Here is a 20,814-nt window from a genome sequence, read left to right on the forward strand (position 1 = left end):
TCTGATAATTCACATTGCCTCCCCATGAGTGCGCTGGCCAGTGTTCATCACAAGACGCCGCCAGCTGGGGGCGCTCCTGAGCCGTCACTTTACAGGCCGCTGCCCCAGGACTTTTGGCATGTCGGTGCATATAGCCGTGTATACAGACCCGTGCTGCCCCCTGCTGACCGCAGACCTGCATTACGTGTTTCTTCCAGCGGTGAATGGGTCTGCACACTGTGCCGCAACCTGAACGCGCCAGAAGTGGAGTACGACTGCGATAACACGCGATACAGCCGGGAGAACAAGGCGGAGGAGGCGATGTTACCGCACCTGGACCCCTGCGACGAGAGGGTGAGGGGGCTGGAGGCAAAGTGTATCTAATCCTGCCCTGTGTGATACTGTGTCCTGAGCTGTGTATCTAATCCCATCATGTGTGATACTGTCTGCTGAGCCGTGTATCTAATCTTATCATGTGTGATACTGTCTGCTGAGCCCTGTATCTAATCCTATCCTGTCTGATACTGCCTGCTGAGCTGTGTATCTAATCCTATCCTGTGGGATACTGTCTGCTGAGCCGTGTATCTAATCCTATTCTGTGTGATACTGTCTGCTGAGCCGTGTATCTAATCCTGCCCTGTGTCATACTGTCTGCTGAGCTCCTGTATCTAATCCTATCCTGTATGATACTGTGTGCTGAGCTATGTATCTAATCCTATCCTGTGTGATACTGTCTGCTGAGCCGTGTATCTAATCCTATGTGATACTGCCTGCTGAGCCGTATATCTAATCCTATCCTATGTGATACTGTCTGCTGAGCCGTGTATCTAATCCTATCCTGTGTGATACTGTCTGCTGAGCCGTGTATCTAATCCTATCCTGTGTGATACTGCCTGCTGAGCCGTGTATCTAATCCCATCCTGTGTGATACTGTCTGCTGAGGGTGTATCTAATCCTGTGATACAGTCTCAGAGTGTTATACCTTGGAGTACAACAACTTACGGTGCGTTTCTTCCTCCGCAGCGCTGCGAGAAGCTGGTGCTGTCGCTGTACTGTAACAGCCTGAGCGTCCCCTTCCAGGAACCCGTCAGCCCGCTTGTAAGTACCGTCCCGGTGGAGGCGCCCCTACGATCACCCGCGACACATTGCAGTAGCACCACTTGCCCATAAAGCTAGGTACACTGGGGAACCCGATGGAGGCTGCTAGCGCCACTTATCTGTGCCCCTCCCCTGATGCTGGCAGATAACGGAGAGCAGTTGCGTGTGGCGTGGACTCTTCCATCCCTGATACAACTAATTGGGTGTTTGTTATATGCACGTCTTTTAATGAAGGCACGTCACTATTACCAGATTATAAAGAGGCCGATGGACCTGTCAATCATCCGGAAGAAGCTTCAGAAGCGGCACATCCCACATTACTCCGCCCCCGAGGAGCTGGTGGCTGACATAAGGCTCATGCTCTGGAACTGCGCCAAGTTTAACTACGTAAGTCATGGTATGGCGGACAACGTCAGCATCCCCGGGGGGCCGCAGCACAAGCCCTAGGCTTAAAGGGGTTTTCAGACAATTGTTAAAGGGGTTGCACCAGAATTACAACTTATCTGCGGTCGGCGCTGCATTCATTTCAATGGGGCTGATGGTAATACCCAAGCGGGTGCCAATCAGTGTCTCCGCAGTGCCATGGAAAATGAGTGGCAGAGCAACTGGTGGTCCTCAGTGTCCTCCTCACTGTGTAGAATGCAGTAAGTCTGTAATGAGAAGGAGGAGTGGGGGCTGGGGTCTTGGCAGTGAGACCCCCTCGTTCAGCAAGTTATCCCCTATTTGCTAAAACCCCAATTTGTTCGCTGTCTATAGGCCCTGCTGCAGTGATGACGTCATAGACAATGGTGCCTTGTGACTGCTGCAGTGATGTCATCACAGACAACGTTGACCTGTGACTGCTGCAGTGATGACATCATAGACAATGGTGCCTTGTGACTGCTGCAGTGATGTCATCACAGACAACGTTGACCTGTGACTGCTGCAGTGGTGACATCACAGACAATGGTGACCTGTGACTGCTGCAGTGATGTCATCACAGACAACAGTGACCTGTGACTGCTGCAGTGGTGACATCACAGACAACAGTGACCTGTGACTGCTGCAGTGGTGACATCACAGACAATGGTGACCTGTGATTGCTGCAGCGCTGACATCACAGACAACAGTGACCTGTGACTGCTGCAGTGATGACATCACAGACAGCGGTGACCTGTGACTGCTGCAGTGGTGACATCACAGACAACGTTGACCTGTAACTGCTGCAATGATGACATCACAGACAGCGGTGACCTGTGACTGCTGTAGTGATGACATCACAGACAGCGGTGACCTGTGACTGCTGCAGTGATGACATCACAGACAGCAGTGACCTGTGATTGCTGCAGCGCTGACATCACAGACAATGGTGACCTGTGACTGCTGCAGTGATGACATCACAGACAGCGGTGACCTGTGACTGCTGCAGTGATGACATCACAGACAGCGGTGACCTGTGACTGCTGCACTGATGACCAGGCAGAGTGAGCTGCTGATGGGCTGCATTGGACATGTCATTGATGTCATCACTGTAGCAGGGAGTATAGGAGTCCTCAGGGTCTGGGCACCATCAGGAGCGGTGGGGGGCAGGTGAGGCGGGTACAACCCCTGGCATCGCCCCGCTGGGAACGCAACATGATTTATAATTTTTCCTATTGAAAATACTTGGACAATCGCTCGTTCCGTGACGCACTCCTCTCGCCTCGCAGTGAAAACGCGCATTTTTACAAGTACGATCCTGGAGTTTCTTGGGCAGACATTGCGCTCGCCTCGTTTATACGGTTTTGGGGTTCGTTCGCTTTGGTCGCGTAAAACCGACCCGTATTTACATGACTGAATATCGCTTTGGCCCGCGCGTTTTTACCGCTCCTGCGGGTTTTTGTGCGCACGGACACTGGATATTTTCACATGCAAAAAAATACGCAGAAGTGCCCGAGGGTTTTCTGTGCATTCACCACGTATTCGCGCCAGCCTGTTCTCCTCAATGGCCAATTCCGGAGTGTACTGCGCAGCAAAATTGGGCAAACTGCGCATCAATTTATCGAACGTGTGAAACACTTGTGAGCGAACCGTAGAAACCAATGAGTTCTATTCACTGCGGAGTGCATGTAGAAAAAGTGTAGTACGCTGCGCAAATCCCCTCCTGTGAGCGCGCCCTTAGTGACATCACACAGGACACGCCCCCACTGTTCATTCCCTGTGTCTGCCTGGTGTAGCAGTGAACGAGCTTCTGGTCGCGCAGCCGCGGCTCCGTTTATTTCAGTGTGGCAGACAGACAGCTGAGTGCTGCGCTCGGCATTGAAATGAATGGAGCCGCGGCTGCGCCATCGCGACCAGCAGCCTATGCGGGCTACATTATGGAAAGGGGGAGGAGGGACCCTGCAGTGCTAAATAGCAGCACTCGGATCCCCCGTTTTTCGGATCAGCAGCGGTCCCTGTGGTTGAACTCTGATCCATTCCTCCACTACCCGGAATACCCATTTAACCCCTTTAGGACCAGGCACGGTAAATTTATGGCACTTGGTCCTGGGCTTTATTCCCGGCCGATAGTAATAATACAGCGCAGGATTAAAGCTCCTGTTCCTGTGATCTGGCAGCCGCAGGTCAGGTGACCAACAGCCGAGGACCCGGAGGAGAAGCAGTTAAAACACACTTCTGCTTTCTCTCTTGCAGACTATGTAGGGTTCAATGAGGGTTATGTAGTGTAGAGAGTGTGACCACCGGGTGCCCCTGCCAAGGCAGAGCTGCAGGGTCCAAGCAGACCCAGATCAGCTCTGCCAGCGACTATTGTCACTACAGAAGGATGTTTTTGCCTGTAACTGGGGCTCCTGAGGATGGAAAAGAGGAAAAATGTGAAATAAAAAAAATACAATAAAAGACGATGTGAATGACCCCAGGAAGTCTTGTATGACCCCAGGGAGGACGGAGAACAAAATAGAAAGAAAACGGCCCCAAACCGTCCCGTCCGGCCAGTAATCCAAGGCTAAACAGACTATATACCAAAACCTCCAAAACGAAATGAGGACCCGCTCCCCGGCTCTATGGTAGCGTGAATGTACTCATCTTAAAAACAACTATAAATTTTAAAAATCTGTTTTTTTTTAGCTTTTTACCCCCAATAAAACTAAAAAACTGAAAAAACGTCAGTGAAAAAAATATATTAAAATCTGGCCCTATAAGTCACGGAAAAAAAGTGCTGAAGAAAAAAATGGGGCCGTAAAACCACCACATGGGTAAAATCCCTAAAGTGTCAGGTCCTTTAGGGGTTAACAGGGAGAAGCCGGTCTTGTTGCTGCTACTGGGGACTATGTAGGCAGCAGATAAATTATAGGACTAATCTATATACATAAAGGTGAAAGCCCTGAATCACTGACTCACTGACTGACCACTAATTCTCTAACTTCCCAATGTCGAAATTTAGGTCCTAAATAGGAAAAGTAAAGGGGTCACAACTTGATTATTCAATGCTAGGTGCGAAAGTAAGTGCCCCCCTATGTAATGTAACTTCTCGGTGTTGTACAAGCATGAAATTTGGCAGAAGCACTCTTTAGGTCCTAAGTGAGGAGAGTGGGAGGGGTGGCACATTCTGCAGAGGGACATCGGTACATGCAGCCTGAGGAGAATCTAACGCTCCTCTTTTTAATTCATCGGTTACTCTAAAGGAACCTTGACTTAATAAAAAATTTCCATGCAAACAACATGTAAACAGCTGTATCAAATTAACCCTTTCCAATCCAATTTGCATCCTGGTTTTCCTAGGGGGCTTACTCTTTTTCTGCTGTTATACAATGGCGCTATATGCTGGCTAAAACCAGTACTGCATGAGGTGACATGTTGGAGAGGCTCTGACAGCAGAGAGGCTAGCAATATACAGTAAGAGAACCCCGACGGACGTCTTCCAGCATCGGAGCTGTACAGCCTTAAATCATAATGTCTTTAGACATCAGACAGTGGATTGGAAAGGGTTAAGGGCGCCTGCACACGAGTGGAAATTCCTCAGCGGGATTTCCACCGCTGGAAGCCTGCATAGGATTGCGTTAACAAACGCAATCCTATGCAGACGGCGCGGCAAACAAACCGCAGCATGTTCTATTTCTGTGCGGGGCTTGCAGAGCCCCTCACAGAAACGTCACTCACCCGCCGCCGGCTCCGGTCTGCGCATGTGCCGGCTGCCCGGCAAGCCGGCACATCAAGCGGCCGGAGCCGAGGCCGCGGGTGAGTACACACTGGTCCCTGCAGGCGCTCGGGTTGGGTCCCGCGGCGAGAATCCTCGCCGCCGGATCCAAACCGCCCGTCTGCAGGCGGCCTTACTCGGGCGAGGCCGGGTATATCAGCTAGTTGTTAAGGTTGTGCATCTGGGACCTGTGGTTCTACAGGCTTCCTTGTGCACACCCTCACAAGTAGGGGTAATTGAGCTGGCTGGGTGTGGTATTCTCCACCAGCCAATCCCTCTTGTCTGCTGCAGATAAATACCAGTAAACCTTTGGGAGAGATTGCTGGTCTTTTTAGTTCTTCACTGTTAATCCCACTCAGAGCTGGTGTGGTGCATGCTTGTCTGTAGCGTCCCTCTCCTCCCCTGAAGACGGTCTGGACATCTGCTGTCCCTCCCCTCCTTGTGTTCTGGGGTGCGTGCATTGTGTAGTGTGTGGTACGGTGACCACACAGGTACAGGCACCTGCAGGTTTCTCCCTATCCCTGGACAGGTGCGGCCCCAAGACGCCTGATGTGTCTGTGTGTGTGTGTGTGTGTCAGATGGGTGATGCCTGACACTGATCCCTATGTCAGCACGGTGGCTGACTCTCTTTCCCCTGGTGTGAGGACACTTGGACTGACTGTGGTTTACCATCTGTATGCATGTGAGCTCTGGGTGGGGTTCCCGTTATATGTTGTATGCACAACCATGTGTGTTGGTGTGAACAGTGACGTGTGTTATGTCTGTGCAGGTGTCCAGACATGTGCTCTATGTGCAGTCCTGTTCTATGTTCAGTGTGTGTGAACAGTGTCATGTTCTGTGTGTTTTGTGCATCTCTCCAGGTTCCTGATCAGGGATAGCCAGGTCCCAGATGAAGACAGGGGGGGGCGACCTTATCGGGACGATTACCCCGCTTTTAGGCAGGGGTCCCCACTCACTAGTGACTCCCACTACACTTATAGTCAGCGCCTACATTGAAGCGATGTACAGCGTGATGTGGGCAGTACCACGCCGTGGCAGTGCTCACCGGCTTGTATGTTCAGCGGTTCCTGCTGCATTCGGCGCCCACATCGAAGCGCTGTACAGCATGATTTGCGCACTAGTAGGCACAAGGGGATCCTGCTTAGTGGCTCTTGTGCCAAGTGGTTCCTGCTGCCCAAGCACTGGGCAACACATAAATGGACCCCCATGTTGGTTTGTCCGACGTCTTTGCGTTACAACTATTCTCCCAATTTTCATGAGCCCGGATATTTCTATATATCGCCTGCGGTCGCCGCGCCCCAAGAGGCTGCGTGTTCCAGCCGCCATCTACTGGCATCTTATATCTGTGTAATTATGTATACAGGATGTGCGGCTGCAGCAGGGATCATTCTGTGGCGCAGAGCAGCCGCCGTTACCCGTCCCCACCCGCTCGGCCTGCATTTGCTCAGACTGTATAAATATTGGTTCAGCTGCCCATCATTGGCGCGACCTTTGTCAGTTGACATAATAGGAAGTCAATTAATGTAATTTCTGCAGTAACACAATATCTCCCGGATCCTTGGGCCTCTGCCAGCTCATTACATTGTCTGATACAAAGCTGGCACGGCCAGCGGGTGCGGTATGTAATACAGGAGAGTGATTATACGCTGGCAGGACAAATGGCGCTCGGCAACGGGGTGTTCAGGTCACATACGTGCCATCCATGCCGTGTGCCCAGACTGCATGCAGATCAGACGATCGGACAGACTATCCCTCCAGTGCCAGCTCTGTGCCACCCGCTGTCCTAGTATGGATAGTTGGTGGAGTGCCAGCCAATGTGGAGACGGTATCTCAGTGGAGGGGTGGCATTGCCAATCTAGAGCCCAACAAAAGTACTGGGTGGTGGTAGGTAAGTACTCCATGTGGTTGGCACCAGCTTTCCTAGTAGCCCTACGGGTGGAGCACACCTGACCTCAGAGACCGATGGCGCACGATTTCCCTCCAGCCGTACTGTGTGGTTTTGCCATAAATCCGATCTTTTCCAGGGTACTCCAACTCTTCGGCGCTGCGCTCACTTGCATTAATGGGGTCCAGCGGGGTTCCTGCACTCCGTGGCGCCGTACCGGATAGAACCCTATTAAAGCCCGCGGGGTCCATCAGGGTTTGTCGCTATTCCTTAGTAAGCAGATGCAAGGATTCAGAGGAGCGGATGGAAACAGTCAGTGAAGCCATATTCCGGGCGCCAACAACCCGTAGCAAAAAACAGACTCCTGCAGCGCAGACGCGGCGTAACGCCAGCCGGACAGGACAATACACATCCATTTGTGCTTAATAGAAAATAATAGCAATATAGAGGCAAAAACCAGGTCACGCCGTGACCTCTCGCCGTGTCCGGCCACGAGGACAGGATTTACGTTAACTCCATATCACGGTCCACAAAGATTGAGCGTCTCCTGTTTAACCCCTAACACTCCATGACCACCAGTTACGTCCTGCAGCTTCGGGGTGTATGGAGGGGGCTGGTGGTTGATCCATTGCAATGTGGGTGCCGGCTGTTTTTTTTATAGCCGACACCCGCCAGCCACAGCTGCGATCAGCAGCGCCGCAGATCAGAGCTGTTAACCCTTTAAATGCCACACTCAATTCTGACAGCGGCATTCAAATGCCCTAGTCGATATTCAGGGGTCCCCAACAGCCTCCCCGCAATGAGATCGCTGCCATGACAGGTTGCCTACCAGGCCATGCCTGTGGTGTGGCTTCATAGTCTGCCTGTCAGATCGCAGTATACAGAAGGTAGCCGGGAGACAGGAGATGTCACCGGGGACCGTGTTGAGCGGTCCGGGCCCCTTATCCAACAGATACCGGCGATCACAGAAAAGTTTAAAAAAGTAATTAAAAGTAAATGTTTCAGCTGCCCTCGTGGATCAAATCCATGAGGGGAGATAAAAATACTCGCCCTAACGTCCCCCAAAGCCTCCCAAAGTGCAGGGCAGCACCCCGATCTGCGCCTGCAAAATGGCGGCACATGCGCAGTAGAAGCCAATGCCAAAGTTGCATTTGCAATAGTAACTTGCAGGGACCAAACTGATTGGTCCCTGCTGCCATGAGTGGCTGTTATACACCTATCAAAGCCACCCATGTCAGGGTTAGTCCTGCGTATCTCCTCGCCGCACTGAGAGAGATAGCAGAGAAAAAACGTGTTACAGCGCTGAGTAGGCGTTACAGCGCTGAATAGGCGTACACGCTGCTCTTCGCCACTAGTTCTGGTAGCGATACCACAGCTGAGTCGGAAGAGGAGGGTTTTTTTTTAGAGCGACGCCTCAGCCTCTAGCGCCATGGAGGTTGAGGTGGGGGTTGTGGCATCGGGGCCAAGCAATGCGGCGCCCGCCACAATGTGGAGTCCCACAAATTTATTTTCACCCCGCATCTCTGAATTTACCGCGACTCCTGGCGCCAATACGGACGTCGCTAATTTTACCCCCTTTGATTTTTTTAATTTGTTCATTACCGCCGGCTTCCTGGAACTCATTGTCCAGCAGACTCACACCTACGCCGGACAATACATGACCGTGCGGCCCACGTCCGTATATTCAGCAATGTGGACCGCCATGGACGTCCCCGCGTCCTAAACATTTTTGGGAATTGTCCTGCTAATGGGACTCGTAAAAAAGTCCTCAATACGGTCCTATTGGTCCAGGAGCGCCGTTCACGCGACACCCGTGTTTGCGTCAATAATGCCCCGACGCAGATATGAAAATATTCAGCGTTTTTTTGATTCGCCAACAATGCCCAATGATGGATTGTACAGATTGAGGCCCCTCATATCGCTGCTAAAGGATGCCTTAAAAAGATGCATACCCCTGAAAAAAGCCTGTCCGTGGACCAGTCGCTCGTCAGCTCTGAGGGCCGCGTATCATTTCGCCAATTTATACCCTTGAAACGCGCTAGATATGGCGTTAAGCTTTATAAAGTTTGTGAGAGCGTGATGGGGTGTACGTGCGAGTTTATTTATGAGGGCAGGGACCGCCAACTAAATCCCCCAACTGTCCCGAAAATATTGGCGTTAATGGAAGGATGGTGTAGAGCTTGGGGGCCCATCTATAAATAAAGGGTACCGCGTCTATAAATAAAGGGTACAACGTCTATAAATAAAGGGCACCGCGTCTATAAATAAAGGGTACCGCGTCTATAAATAAAGGGTACCGCGTCTATAAATAAAGGGCACCGCGTCTATAAATAAAGGGTACAGCGTCTATAAATACAGGGTACCGCGTCTATAAATAAAGGGTACCGCGTCTATAAATAAAGGGTACAACGTCTATAAATAAAGGGTACAGCATCTATAAATAAAGGGTACAGCGTCTATAAATAAAGGGCACCGCGTCTATAAATAAAGGGTACCGCGTCTATAAATAAAGGGTACCGCGTCTATAAATAAAGGGTACAGCGTCTATAAATAAAGGGCACCGCGTCTATAAATAAAGGGTACCGCGTCTATAAATAAAGGGTACCGCGTCTATAAATAAAGGGTACAGCGTCTATAAATAAAGGGCACCGCGTCTATAAATAAAGGGCACCGCGTCTATAAATAAAGGGTACAGCGTCTATAAATAAAGGGCACAGCGTCTATAAATAAAGGGTACAGCGTCTATAAATAAATGGCACCGCGTCTATAAATAAAGGGTACCGCGTCTATAAATAAAGGGTACCGCGTCTATAAATAAAGGGTACCGCGTCTATAAATAAATGGCACCGCGTCTATAAATAAAGGGTACAGCGTCTATAAATAAAGGGCACCGCGTGTATAAATAAATGGCACCGCGTCTATAAATAAAGGGTACAGCGTCTATAAATAAAGGGCACCGCGTGTATAAATAAAGGGCACCGCGTCTATAAATAAAGGGTACCGCGTCTATAAATAAAGGGTACCGCGTCTATAAATAAAGGGCACCGCGTCTATAAATAAAGGGTACAGCGTCTATAAATAAATGGCACCGCGTCTATAAATAAAGGGTACAGCGTCTATAAATAAAGGGCACCGCGTGTATAAATAAAGGGCACCGCGTCTATAAATAAAGGGTACAGCGTCTATAAATAAAGGGTACAGCGTCTATAAATAAAGAGTACCGCGTCTATAAATAAAGGGTACCGCGTCTATAAATAAAGGGTACAGCGTCTATAAATAAAGGGTACAGCGTCTATAAATAAAGGGTACCGCGTCTATAAATAAAGGGCACCGCGTCTATAAATAAATGGCACCGCGTCTATAAATAAATGGCACCGCGTCTATAAATAAAGGGTACAGCGTCTATAAATAAAGGGCACCGCGTGTATAAATAAAGGGCACCGCGTCTATAAATAAAGGGTACCGCGTCTATAAATAAAGGGTACCGCGTCTATAAATAAAGGGCACAACGTCTATAAATAAAGGGCACCGCGTCTATAAATAAAGGGTACCGCGTCTATAAATAAAGGGTACAACGTCTATAAATAAAGGGCACCGCGTCTATAAATAAAGGGTACAGCGTCTATAAATAAAGGGTACAGCGTCTATAAATAAAGGGTACAGCGTCTATAAATAAAGGGTACAGCGTCTATAAATAAAGGGCACAGCGTCTATAAATAAAGGGCACCGCGTCTATAAATAAATGGCACCGCGTCTATAAATAAAGGGTACAACGTCTATAAATAAAGGGCACCGCGTCTATAAATAAAGGGTACCGCGTCTATAAATAAAGGGTACAGCGTCTATAAATAAATGGCACCGCGTCTATAAATAAAGGGTACCGCGTCTATAAATAAAGGGCACCGCGTCTATAAATAAACGGCACCGCGTCTATAAATAAAGGGTACAGCGTCTATAAATAAAGGGTACAGCGTCTATAAATAAAGGGTACAACGTCTATAAATAAAGGGTACAACGTCTATAAATAAATGGCACCGCGTCTATAAATAAAGGGTACCGCGTCTATAAATAAAGGGTACAACGTCTATAAATAAAGGGTACAGCGTCTATAAATAAAGGGCACCGCGTCTATAAATACAGGGTACCGCGTCTATAAATAAAGGGGTACAACGTCTATAAATAAAGGGTACAGCGTCTATAAATAAAGGGTACCAGGTCTATAAATAAAGGGTACAGCGTCTATAAATAAAGGGTACCAGGTCTATAAATAAAGGGTACAGCGTCTATAAATAAAGGGTACCAGGTCTATAAATAAAGGGTACAGCGTCTATAAATAAAGGGTACCAGGTCTATAAATAAAGGGCACCGCGTCTATAAATACAGGGTACCGCGTCTATAAATAAAGGGGTACAACGTCTATAAATAAAGGGTACAGCGTCTATAAATAAAGGGTACAGCGTCCATAAATAAAGGGCACCACGTCTATAAATAAAGGGTACAGCGTCTATAAATAAAGGGCAATGCGTCTATAAATAAAGGGTACAGCGTCTATAAATAAAGTGTACCGCGTCTATAAATAAAGGGTACAGCGTCTATAAATAAAGAGTACAGCGTCTATAAATAAAGGGTACCGCGTCTATAAATAAAGGGTACAGCGTCTATAAATAAAGGGCACCGCGTCTATAAATAAAGGGCACCGCGTCTATAAATAAAGGGAACCGCGTCTATAAATAAATGGTACCGCGTCTATAAATAAAGGGTACAGCGTCTATAAATAAAGGGCACCGCGTCTATAAATAAAGGGCACAGCGTCTATAAATAAAGGGCACCGCGTCTATAAATAAAGGGCACAGCGTCTATAAATAAAGGGCACCGTGTCTATAAATAAAGGGCACCGCGTCTATAAATAAAGGGCACCGCGTCTATAAATAAAGGGTACAGCGTCTATAAATAAAGGGTACAGCGTCTATAAATAAAGGGCACAGCGTCTATAAATAAAGGGCACCGCGTCTATAAATAAAGGGTACAGCGTCTATAAATAAAGGGCAATGCGTCTATAAATAAAGGGTACCGCGTCTATAAATAAAGGGCACCGCGTCTATAAATAAAGGGTACAGCGTCTATAAATAAATGGCACCGCGTCTATAAATAAAGGGTACAGCGTCTATAAATAAAGGGTACCGCGTCTATAAATAAAGGGTACAGCGTCTATAAATAAAGGGTACAGCGTCTATAAATAAAGGGCACCGTGTCTATAAATAAAGGGCACAGCGTCTGTAAATAAAGGGTACCGCGTCTATAAATAAAGGGTACAGCGTCTATAAATAAAGGGTACCAGGTCTATAAATAAATGGCACCGCGTCTATAAATAAAGGGCACCGCGTCTATAAATAAAGGGTACAGCGTCTATAAATAAAGGGTACAGCGTCTATAAATAAAGGGTACAGCGTCTATAAATAAAGGGTACAGCGTCTATAAATAAAGGGTACCAGGTCTATAAATAAATGGCACCGCGTCTATAAATAAAGGGTACCGCGTCTATAAATAAAGGGCACCGCGTCTATAAATAAAGGGCACCGCGTCTATAAATAAAGGGCACCGCGTCTATAAATAAAGGGTACAACGTCTATAAATAAAGGGCACCGCGTCTATAAATAAAGGGTACAGCGTCTATAAATAAAGGGGTACAACGTCTATAAATAAAGGGTACAGCGTCTATAAATAAAGGGTACAGCGTCTATAAATAAAGGGTACAGCGTCTATAAATAAAGGGTACAGCGTCTATAAATAAAGGGCACCGCGTCTATAAATAAAGGGCACCGCGTCTATAAATAAAGGGTACAGCGTCTATAAATAAAGGGCACCGCGTCTATAAATAAAGGGTACAGCGTCTATAAATAAAGGGCACCGCGTCTATAAATAAAGGGCACCGCGTCTATAAATAAAGGGTACAGCGTCTATAAATAAAGGGCACCGCGTCTATAAATAAAGAGTACAGCGTCTATAAATAAAGGGTACAGCGTCTATAAATAAAGGGCACAGCGTCTATAAATAAAGGGTACAGCGTCTATAAATAAAGAGTACAGCGTCTATAAATAAAGGGTACAGCGTCTATAAATAAAGGGCACCGCGTCTATAAATAAAGGGCACCGCGTCTATAAATAAAGGGCACAGCGTCTATAAATAAAGGGTACAGCGTCTATAAATAAAGGGTACAGCGTCTATAAATAAAGGGCACAGCGTCTATAAATAAAGGGTACAGCGTCTATAAATAAAGGGTACAGCGTCTATAAATAAAGGGTACCGCGTCTATAAATAAAGGGTACCGCGTCTATAAATAAAGGGTTCAACGTCTATAAATAAAGAGTACAGCGTCTATAAATAAAGGGCACAGCGTCTGTAAATAAAGGGTTCAACGTCTATAAATAAAGAGTACAGCGTCTATAAATAAAGGGCACAGCGTCTGTAAATAAAGGGTACAGCGTCTATAAATAAAGGGTACAGCGTCTATAAATAAAGGGTACAGCGTCTATAAATAAAGGGTACAGCGTCTATAAATAAAGGGCACCGCGTCTATAAATAAAGGGTTCAACGTCTATAAATAAAGGGTACAGCGTCTATAAATAAAGGGTACAGCGTCTATAAATAAAGGGTACAGCGTCTATAAATAAAGGGCACCGCGTCTATAAATAAAGGGTACCGCGTCTATAAATAAAGGGCACCGCGTCTATAAATAAAGGGTACCGTGTCTATAAATAAAGAGTACAGCGTCTATAAATAAAGGGTACAGCGTCTATAAATAAAGGGCACCGCGTCTATAAATAAAGGGCACCGCGTCTATAAATAAAGGGTACAGCGTCTATAAATAAAGGGTACAACGTCTATAAATAAAGGGTACAGCGTCTATAAATAAAGGGCACCGCGTCTATAAATAAAGGGTACAACGTCTATAAATAAAGGGTACAGCGTCTATAAATAAAGGGCACCGCGTCTATAAATAAAGGGTACCGCGTCTATAAATAAAGGGTACAACGTCTATAAATAAAGGGTACAACGTCTATAAATAAAGGGCACCGCGTCTATAAATAAAGGGCACAGCGTCTATAAATAAAGGGCACAGCGTCTATAAATAAAGGGCACAGCGTCTATAAATAAAGGGCACCGCGTCTATAAATAAAGGGCACCGCGTCTATAAATAAAGGGCACCGCGTCTATAAATAAAGGGCACCGCGTCTATAAATAAAGGGCACAGCGTCTATAAATAAAGGGCACAGCGTCTATAAATAAAGGGCACAGCGTCTATAAATAAAGGGCACCGCGTCTATAAATAAAGGGCACCGCGTCTATAAATAAAGGGCACCGCGTCTATAAATAAAGGGTACAACGTCTATAAATAAAGGGTACAGCGTCTATAAATAAAGGGCACCGCGTCTATAAATAAAGGGCACAGCGTCTATAAATAAAGGGTACAACGTCTATAAATAAAGGGTACAGCGTCTATAAATAAAGGGTACCGCGTCTATAAATAAAGGGTACCGCGTCTATAAATAAAGGGCACCGCGTCTATAAATAAAGGGCACCGCGTCTATAAATAAAGGGCACCGCGTCTATAAATAAAGGGTACCGCGTCTATAAATAAAGGGCACCGCGTCTATAAATAAAGGGCACCGCGTCTATAAATAAAGGGCACCGCGTCTATAAATAAAGGGTACAGCGTCTATAAATAAAGGGCACCGCGTCTATAAATAAAGGGTACAGCGTCTATAAATAAAGGGTACCGCGTCTATAAATAAAGGGCACCGCGTCTATAAATAAAGGGCACCGCGTCTATAAATAAAGGGCACCGCGTCTATAAATAAAGGGCACCGCGTCTATAAATAAAGGGCACCGCGTCTATAAATAAAGGGCACAGCGTCTATAAATAAAGGGCACAGCGTCTATAAATAAAGGGCACAGCGTCTATAAATAAAGGGCACCGCGTCTATAAATAAAGGGTACAGCGTCTATAAATAAAGGGTACAGCGTCTATAAATAAAGGGCACCGCGTCTATAAATAAAGGGCACCGCGTCTATAAATAAAGGGCACCGCGTCTATAAATAAAGGGCACCGCGTCTATAAATAAAGGGTACAACGTCTATAAATAAAGGGTACAGCGTCTATAAATAAAGGGCACCGCGTCTATAAATAAAGGGCACAGCGTCTATAAATAAAGGGTACAACGTCTATAAATAAAGGGTACAGCGTCTATAAATAAAGGGTACCGCGTCTATAAATAAAGGGTACCGCGTCTATAAATAAAGGGCACCGCGTCTATAAATAAAGGGCACCGCGTCTATAAATAAAGGGTACAGCGTCTATAAATAAAGGGTACCGCGTCTATAAATAAAGGGCACCGCGTCTATAAATAAAGGGCACCGCGTCTATAAATAAAGGGCACCGCGTCTATAAATAAAGGGTACCGCGTCTATAAATAAAGGGTACCGCGTCTATAAATAAAGGGTACAACGTCTATAAATAAAGGGTACCGCATCTATAAATAAAGGGTTCAACGTCTATAAATAAAGGGTACAGCGTCTATAAATAAAGGGTACCGCGTCTATAAATAAAGGGTACCGCGTCTATAAATAAAGGGTACAACGTCTATAAATAAAGGGTACCGCATCTATAAATAAAGGGCACAACGTCTATAAATAAAGGGTACAGCGTCTATAAATAAAGGGTACCGCATCTATAAATAAAGGGCACAACGTCTATAAATAAAGGGTACAGCGTCTATAAATAAAGGGCACCGCGTCTATAAATAAAGGGTACAACGTCTATAAATAAAGGGTACCGCATCTATAAATAAAGGGTTCAACGTCTATAAATAAAGGGTACCGCGTCTATAAATAAAGGGCACCGCGTCTATAAATAAAGGGTACAGCGTCTATAAATAAAGGGTACCGCGTCTATAAATAAAGGGTACCGCGTCTATAAATAAAGGGCACCGCGTCTATAAATAAAGGGTTCAACGTCTATAAATAAAGGGTACAGCGTCTATAAATAAAGGGTACCGCGTCTATAAATAAAGGGCACAGCGTCTATAAATAAAGGGCACCGCGTCTATAAATAAAGGGTACCGCGTCTATAAATAAAGGGCACCGCGTCTATAAATAAAGGGTTCAACGTCTATAAATAAAGGGTACAGCGTCTATAAATAAAGGGTACCGCATCTATAAATAAAGGGTTCAACGTCTATAAATAAAGGGTACAACGTCTATAAATAAAGGGTACAGCGTCTATAAATAAAGGGTACCGCGTCTATAAATAAAGGGTACAGCGTCTATAAATAAAGGGCCCCGCGTCTATAAATAAAGGGTACAGCGTCTATAAATAAAGGGCCCCGCGTCTATAAATAAAGGGTACAGCGTCTATAAATAAAGGGCACCGCGTCTATAAATAAAGGGCCCCGCGTCTATAAATAAAGGGTACAGCGTCTATAAATAAAGGGTACAGCGTCTATAAATAAAGGGCCCCGCGTCTATAAATAAAGGGTACAGCGTCTATAAATAAAGGGCACAGCGTCTATAAATAAAGGGCCCCGCGTCTATAAATAAAGGGTACAGCGTCTATAAATAAAGGGCACAGCGTCTATAAATAAAGGGCCCCGCGTCTATAAATAAAGGGTACAGCGTCTATAAATAAAGGGCACAGCGTCTATAAATAAAGGGCCCCGCGTCTATAAATAAAGGGTACAGCGTCTATAAATAAAGGGCACCGCGTCTATAAATAAAGGGTACAGCGTCTATAAATAAAGGGTACAGCGTCTATAAATAAAGGGCCCCGCGTCTATAAATAAAGGGTACCGCGTCTATAAATAAAGGGTACAGCGTCTATAAATAAAGGGTACCGCGTCTATAAATAAAGGGTACCGCGTCTATAAATAAAGGGTACCGCGTCTATAAATAAAGGGTACAGCGTCTATAAATAAAGGGTACAGCGTCTATAAATAAAGGGTACCGCGTCTATAAATAAAGGGCACCGCGTCTATAAATAAAGGGTACCGCGTCTATAAATAAAGGGTACCGCGTCTATAAATAAAGGGTACCGCGTCTATAAATAAAGGGTACAGCGTCTATAAATAAAGGGCACCGCGTCTATAAATAAAGGGCACCGCGTCTATAAATAAAGGGTACCGCGTCTATAAATAAAGGGTTCAGCGTCTATAAATAAAGGGTACAGCGTCTATAAATAAAGGGTACCGCGTCTATAAATAAAGGGCCCCGCGTCTATAAATAAAGGGTACAGCGTCTATAAATAAAGGGCACCGCGTCTATAAATAAAGGGCCCCGCGTCTATAAATAAAGGGTACAGCGTCTATAAATAAAGGGTACAGCGTCTATAAATAAAGGGCCCCGCGTCTATAAATAAAGGGTACAGCGTCTATAAATAAAGGGCACAGCGTCTATAAATAAAGGGCCCCGCGTCTATAAATAAAGGGTACAGCGTCTATAAATAAAGGGCACAGCGTCTATAAATAAAGGGCCCCGCGTCTATAAATAAAGGGTACAGCGTCTATAAATAAAGGGCACAGCGTCTATAAATAAAGGGCCCCGCGTCTATAAATAAAGGGTACAGCGTCTATAAATAAAGGGCACCGCGTCTATAAATAAAGGGTACAGCGTCTATAAATAAAGGGTACAGCGTCTATAAATAAAGGGCCCCGCGTCTATAAATAAAGGGTACCGCGTCTATAAATAAAGGGTACAGCGTCTATAAATAAAGGGTACCGCGTCTATAAATAAAGGGTACCGCGTCTATAAATAAAGGGTACCGCGTCTATAAATAAAGGGTACAGCGTCTATAAATAAAGGGTACAGCGTCTATAAATAAAGGGTACCGCGTCTATAAATAAAGGGCACCGCGTCTATAAATAAAGGGTACCGCGTCTATAAATAAAGGGTACCGCGTCTATAAATAAAGGGTACCGCGTCTATAAATAAAGGGTACAGCGTCTATAAATAAAGGGCACCGCGTCTATAAATAAAGGGCACCGCGTCTATAAATAAAGGGTACCGCGTCTATAAATAAAGGGTTCAGCGTCTATAAATAAAGGGTACAGCGTCTATAAATAAAGGGTACAGCGTCCATAAATAAAGGGTACTGCGTCTATAAATAAAGGGCACCGCGTCTGTAAATAAAGGGCACCGCGTCTGTAAATAAAGGGCACCGCGTCTATAAATAAAGGGCACCGCGTCTATAAATAAAGGGCACCGCGTCTATAAATAAAGGGAACCGCGTCTATAAATAAATGGTACCGCGTCTATAAATAAAGGGTACAGCGTCTATAAATAAAGGGCACCGCGTCTATAAATAAAGGGCACAGCGTCTATAAATAAAGGGCACCGCGTCTATAAATAAAGGGCACAGCGTCTATAAATAAAGGGCACCGTGTCTATAAATAAAGGGCACCGCGTCTATAAATAAAGGGCACCGCGTCTATAAATAAAGGGTACAGCGTCTATAAATAAAGGGTACAGCGTCTATAAATAAAGGGCACAGCGTCTATAAATAAAGGGCACCGCGTCTATAAATAAAGGGTACAGCGTCTATAAATAAAGGGTACAGCGTCTATAAATAAAGGGCACCGCGTCTATAAATAAAGGGCACCGCGTCTATAAATAAAGGGTACAGCGTCTATAAATAAAGGGCACAGCGTCTATAAATAAAGGGTACAACGTCTATAAATAAAGGGTACAACGTCTATAAATAAAGGGTACCGCGTCTATAAATAAAGGGTACAGCGTCTATAAATAAAGGGCACAACGTCTATAAATAAAGGGTACCGCGTCTATAAATAAAGGGTACAGCGTCTATAAATAAAGGGCACAACGTCTATAAATAAAGGGCACCGCGTCTATAAATAAAGGGCACAACGTCTATAAATAAAGGGCACCGCGTCTATAAATAAAGGGTACAGCGTCTATAAATAAAGGGCACCGCGTCTATAAATAAAGGGCACCGCGTCTATAAATAAAGGGCACAGCGTCTATAAATAAAGGGCACAGCGTCTATAAATAATGGGTACCATGTCCATAAATAAAGGGCACAGCGTCTATAAATAAAGGGTACAGCGTCTATAAATAAAGGGCACCGCGTCTATAAATAAAGGGCACCGCGTCTATAAATAAAGGGTACCGCGTCTATAAATAAAGGGCACAGCGTCTATAAATAAAGGGTACAGCGTCTATAAAGGGCACCGCGTCTATAAATAAAGGGTACAACGTCTATAAATAAAGGGCACCGCGTCTATAAATAAAGGGCACCGCGTCTATAAATAAAGGGCACCGCGTCTTTAAATAATGGGCACCGCGTCTATAAATAATGGGTACAGCATCTATAAAGGGTACAGTAGAAAGGGAAGCTAGACCTACGGCGTGCGCCACGGGGGGTCCTTAGTGCCCGCGGCGGGTATGTCAGCTGTAAGTGTGACCGGAGTCTGTGCTCTCCTGGGATTAGTGTAAGCGCTTATTGACATTTGCGCACCGTATTACGCACGTAGTTTACATGTAATATGTAGAGCTGACACCCCACTGCCACGTTCCGTATTACATGGGAAGCAGCCCTTTAACCCTTTGCAATCCAATTTTGGATTCAGTGTTACCTAGGGGGCTTTCTCTTTCTGCCATTATACAAGGCGCCATCTGCTGGCTAGAGCCAGTACTGCTGTATGGGACATGCTGGAGAGACCCCCGACAACAGAGAGGCCAGTATTATAGAAAGAATACCCTGTCGGACGTCTTCCAACATCGGAGCTGTACAGCCTTCAATCAGAATGTCTTTAGACGTCAGACAGTGGATTGGAAAGGGTTAATGCCCGTGGGATTGTGTAAATACGCAGGGATGCGCCGGAGCTTTTTGGTTTTTCTGCGTATGTGAGAGCGCGCAGTGTTGGTCCGTGTAAATGCGCGTACTTCATGGAGCACAGTCGACTCCCATGTCTCTCCTTCCCACAGGAGGACTCGGAGGTGGCGGAGGCCGGCAGGAACCTGGAGATCTGCTTCGAGGACATGCTGAAGGACATCTACCCGGGCCGAGCCTTCCCCTTCCCACAAGACGATGACTCTGAAGCGGAGGAGATCGGGGCCGACAACTGCCCCCTCAACCTGAAGAGCTTCACCTGGCCGACCTACGGACCGGACTGCGGGCAGCCGAAGAGGAGGAGACGCCACCCCCGTCAGCCAGAAGCCCAGAGACTTCAGCCTGTTGTAGAGGGGCCGGCAGTCGGGCGTACACCAATCGCTCAGTGGATACGGGCATTTACACCATGGCCGCTCCGCGAGTCTCCATGTTTACTCATCCTTTCTGATACTTTGTTTCCCACACAAGGTTTCCTCTGCGACTCCTCCTGTCACACATTTTACTTCTATGCAAGGAACGACTTTTACATTTCTTAGAACTGAGGTGCCTTAAAGGGGCCACAAAGGGCCGGTATCTCTGGATCTGATGACGCGTCCTGTTTACCCCAAGTGACTATGAAAAGGACACCAACCCTGTAGTCCAACGCTTCTGTTATGACACAGGGATATAAGCTATTGCTCCCTGTTATCAGACATTTTAGGCTGGCGGAGAGACTCTGTAGTGATCACCAGTAGGAAGAGTGACGGGATGTGCAGCCCCCCAATTATAATCGCTGCTGTGTATCCCATATCTCCAGTG

The 20,814-nt window shown here is 46.1% G+C and overlaps 1 protein-coding gene across 1 annotated transcript in view; it reads left to right on the forward strand.

Moving 5' to 3' along the window:
• TRIM66 (tripartite motif containing 66) overlaps window positions 1-20,492 on the forward strand; it is a 61,623-nt gene extending 41,131 nt beyond the window's left edge. The window contains 5 exon segments of the mRNA XM_066582434.1: window positions 198-333; window positions 1,003-1,077; window positions 1,312-1,464; window positions 20,112-20,327; window positions 20,329-20,492. Coding sequence (XP_066438531.1) covers window positions 198-333; window positions 1,003-1,077; window positions 1,312-1,464; window positions 20,112-20,327; window positions 20,329-20,367 — 619 coding nt within the window. The 3' untranslated portion in view covers window positions 20,368-20,492.
• The last annotated feature ends 322 nt before the right edge of the window (window positions 20,493-20,814 follow it).

This window comes from Eleutherodactylus coqui, chromosome 11 (assembly GCF_035609145.1).
Source record: "Eleutherodactylus coqui strain aEleCoq1 chromosome 11, aEleCoq1.hap1, whole genome shotgun sequence".
Taxonomy (NCBI): domain Eukaryota; kingdom Metazoa; phylum Chordata; class Amphibia; order Anura; family Eleutherodactylidae; genus Eleutherodactylus; species Eleutherodactylus coqui.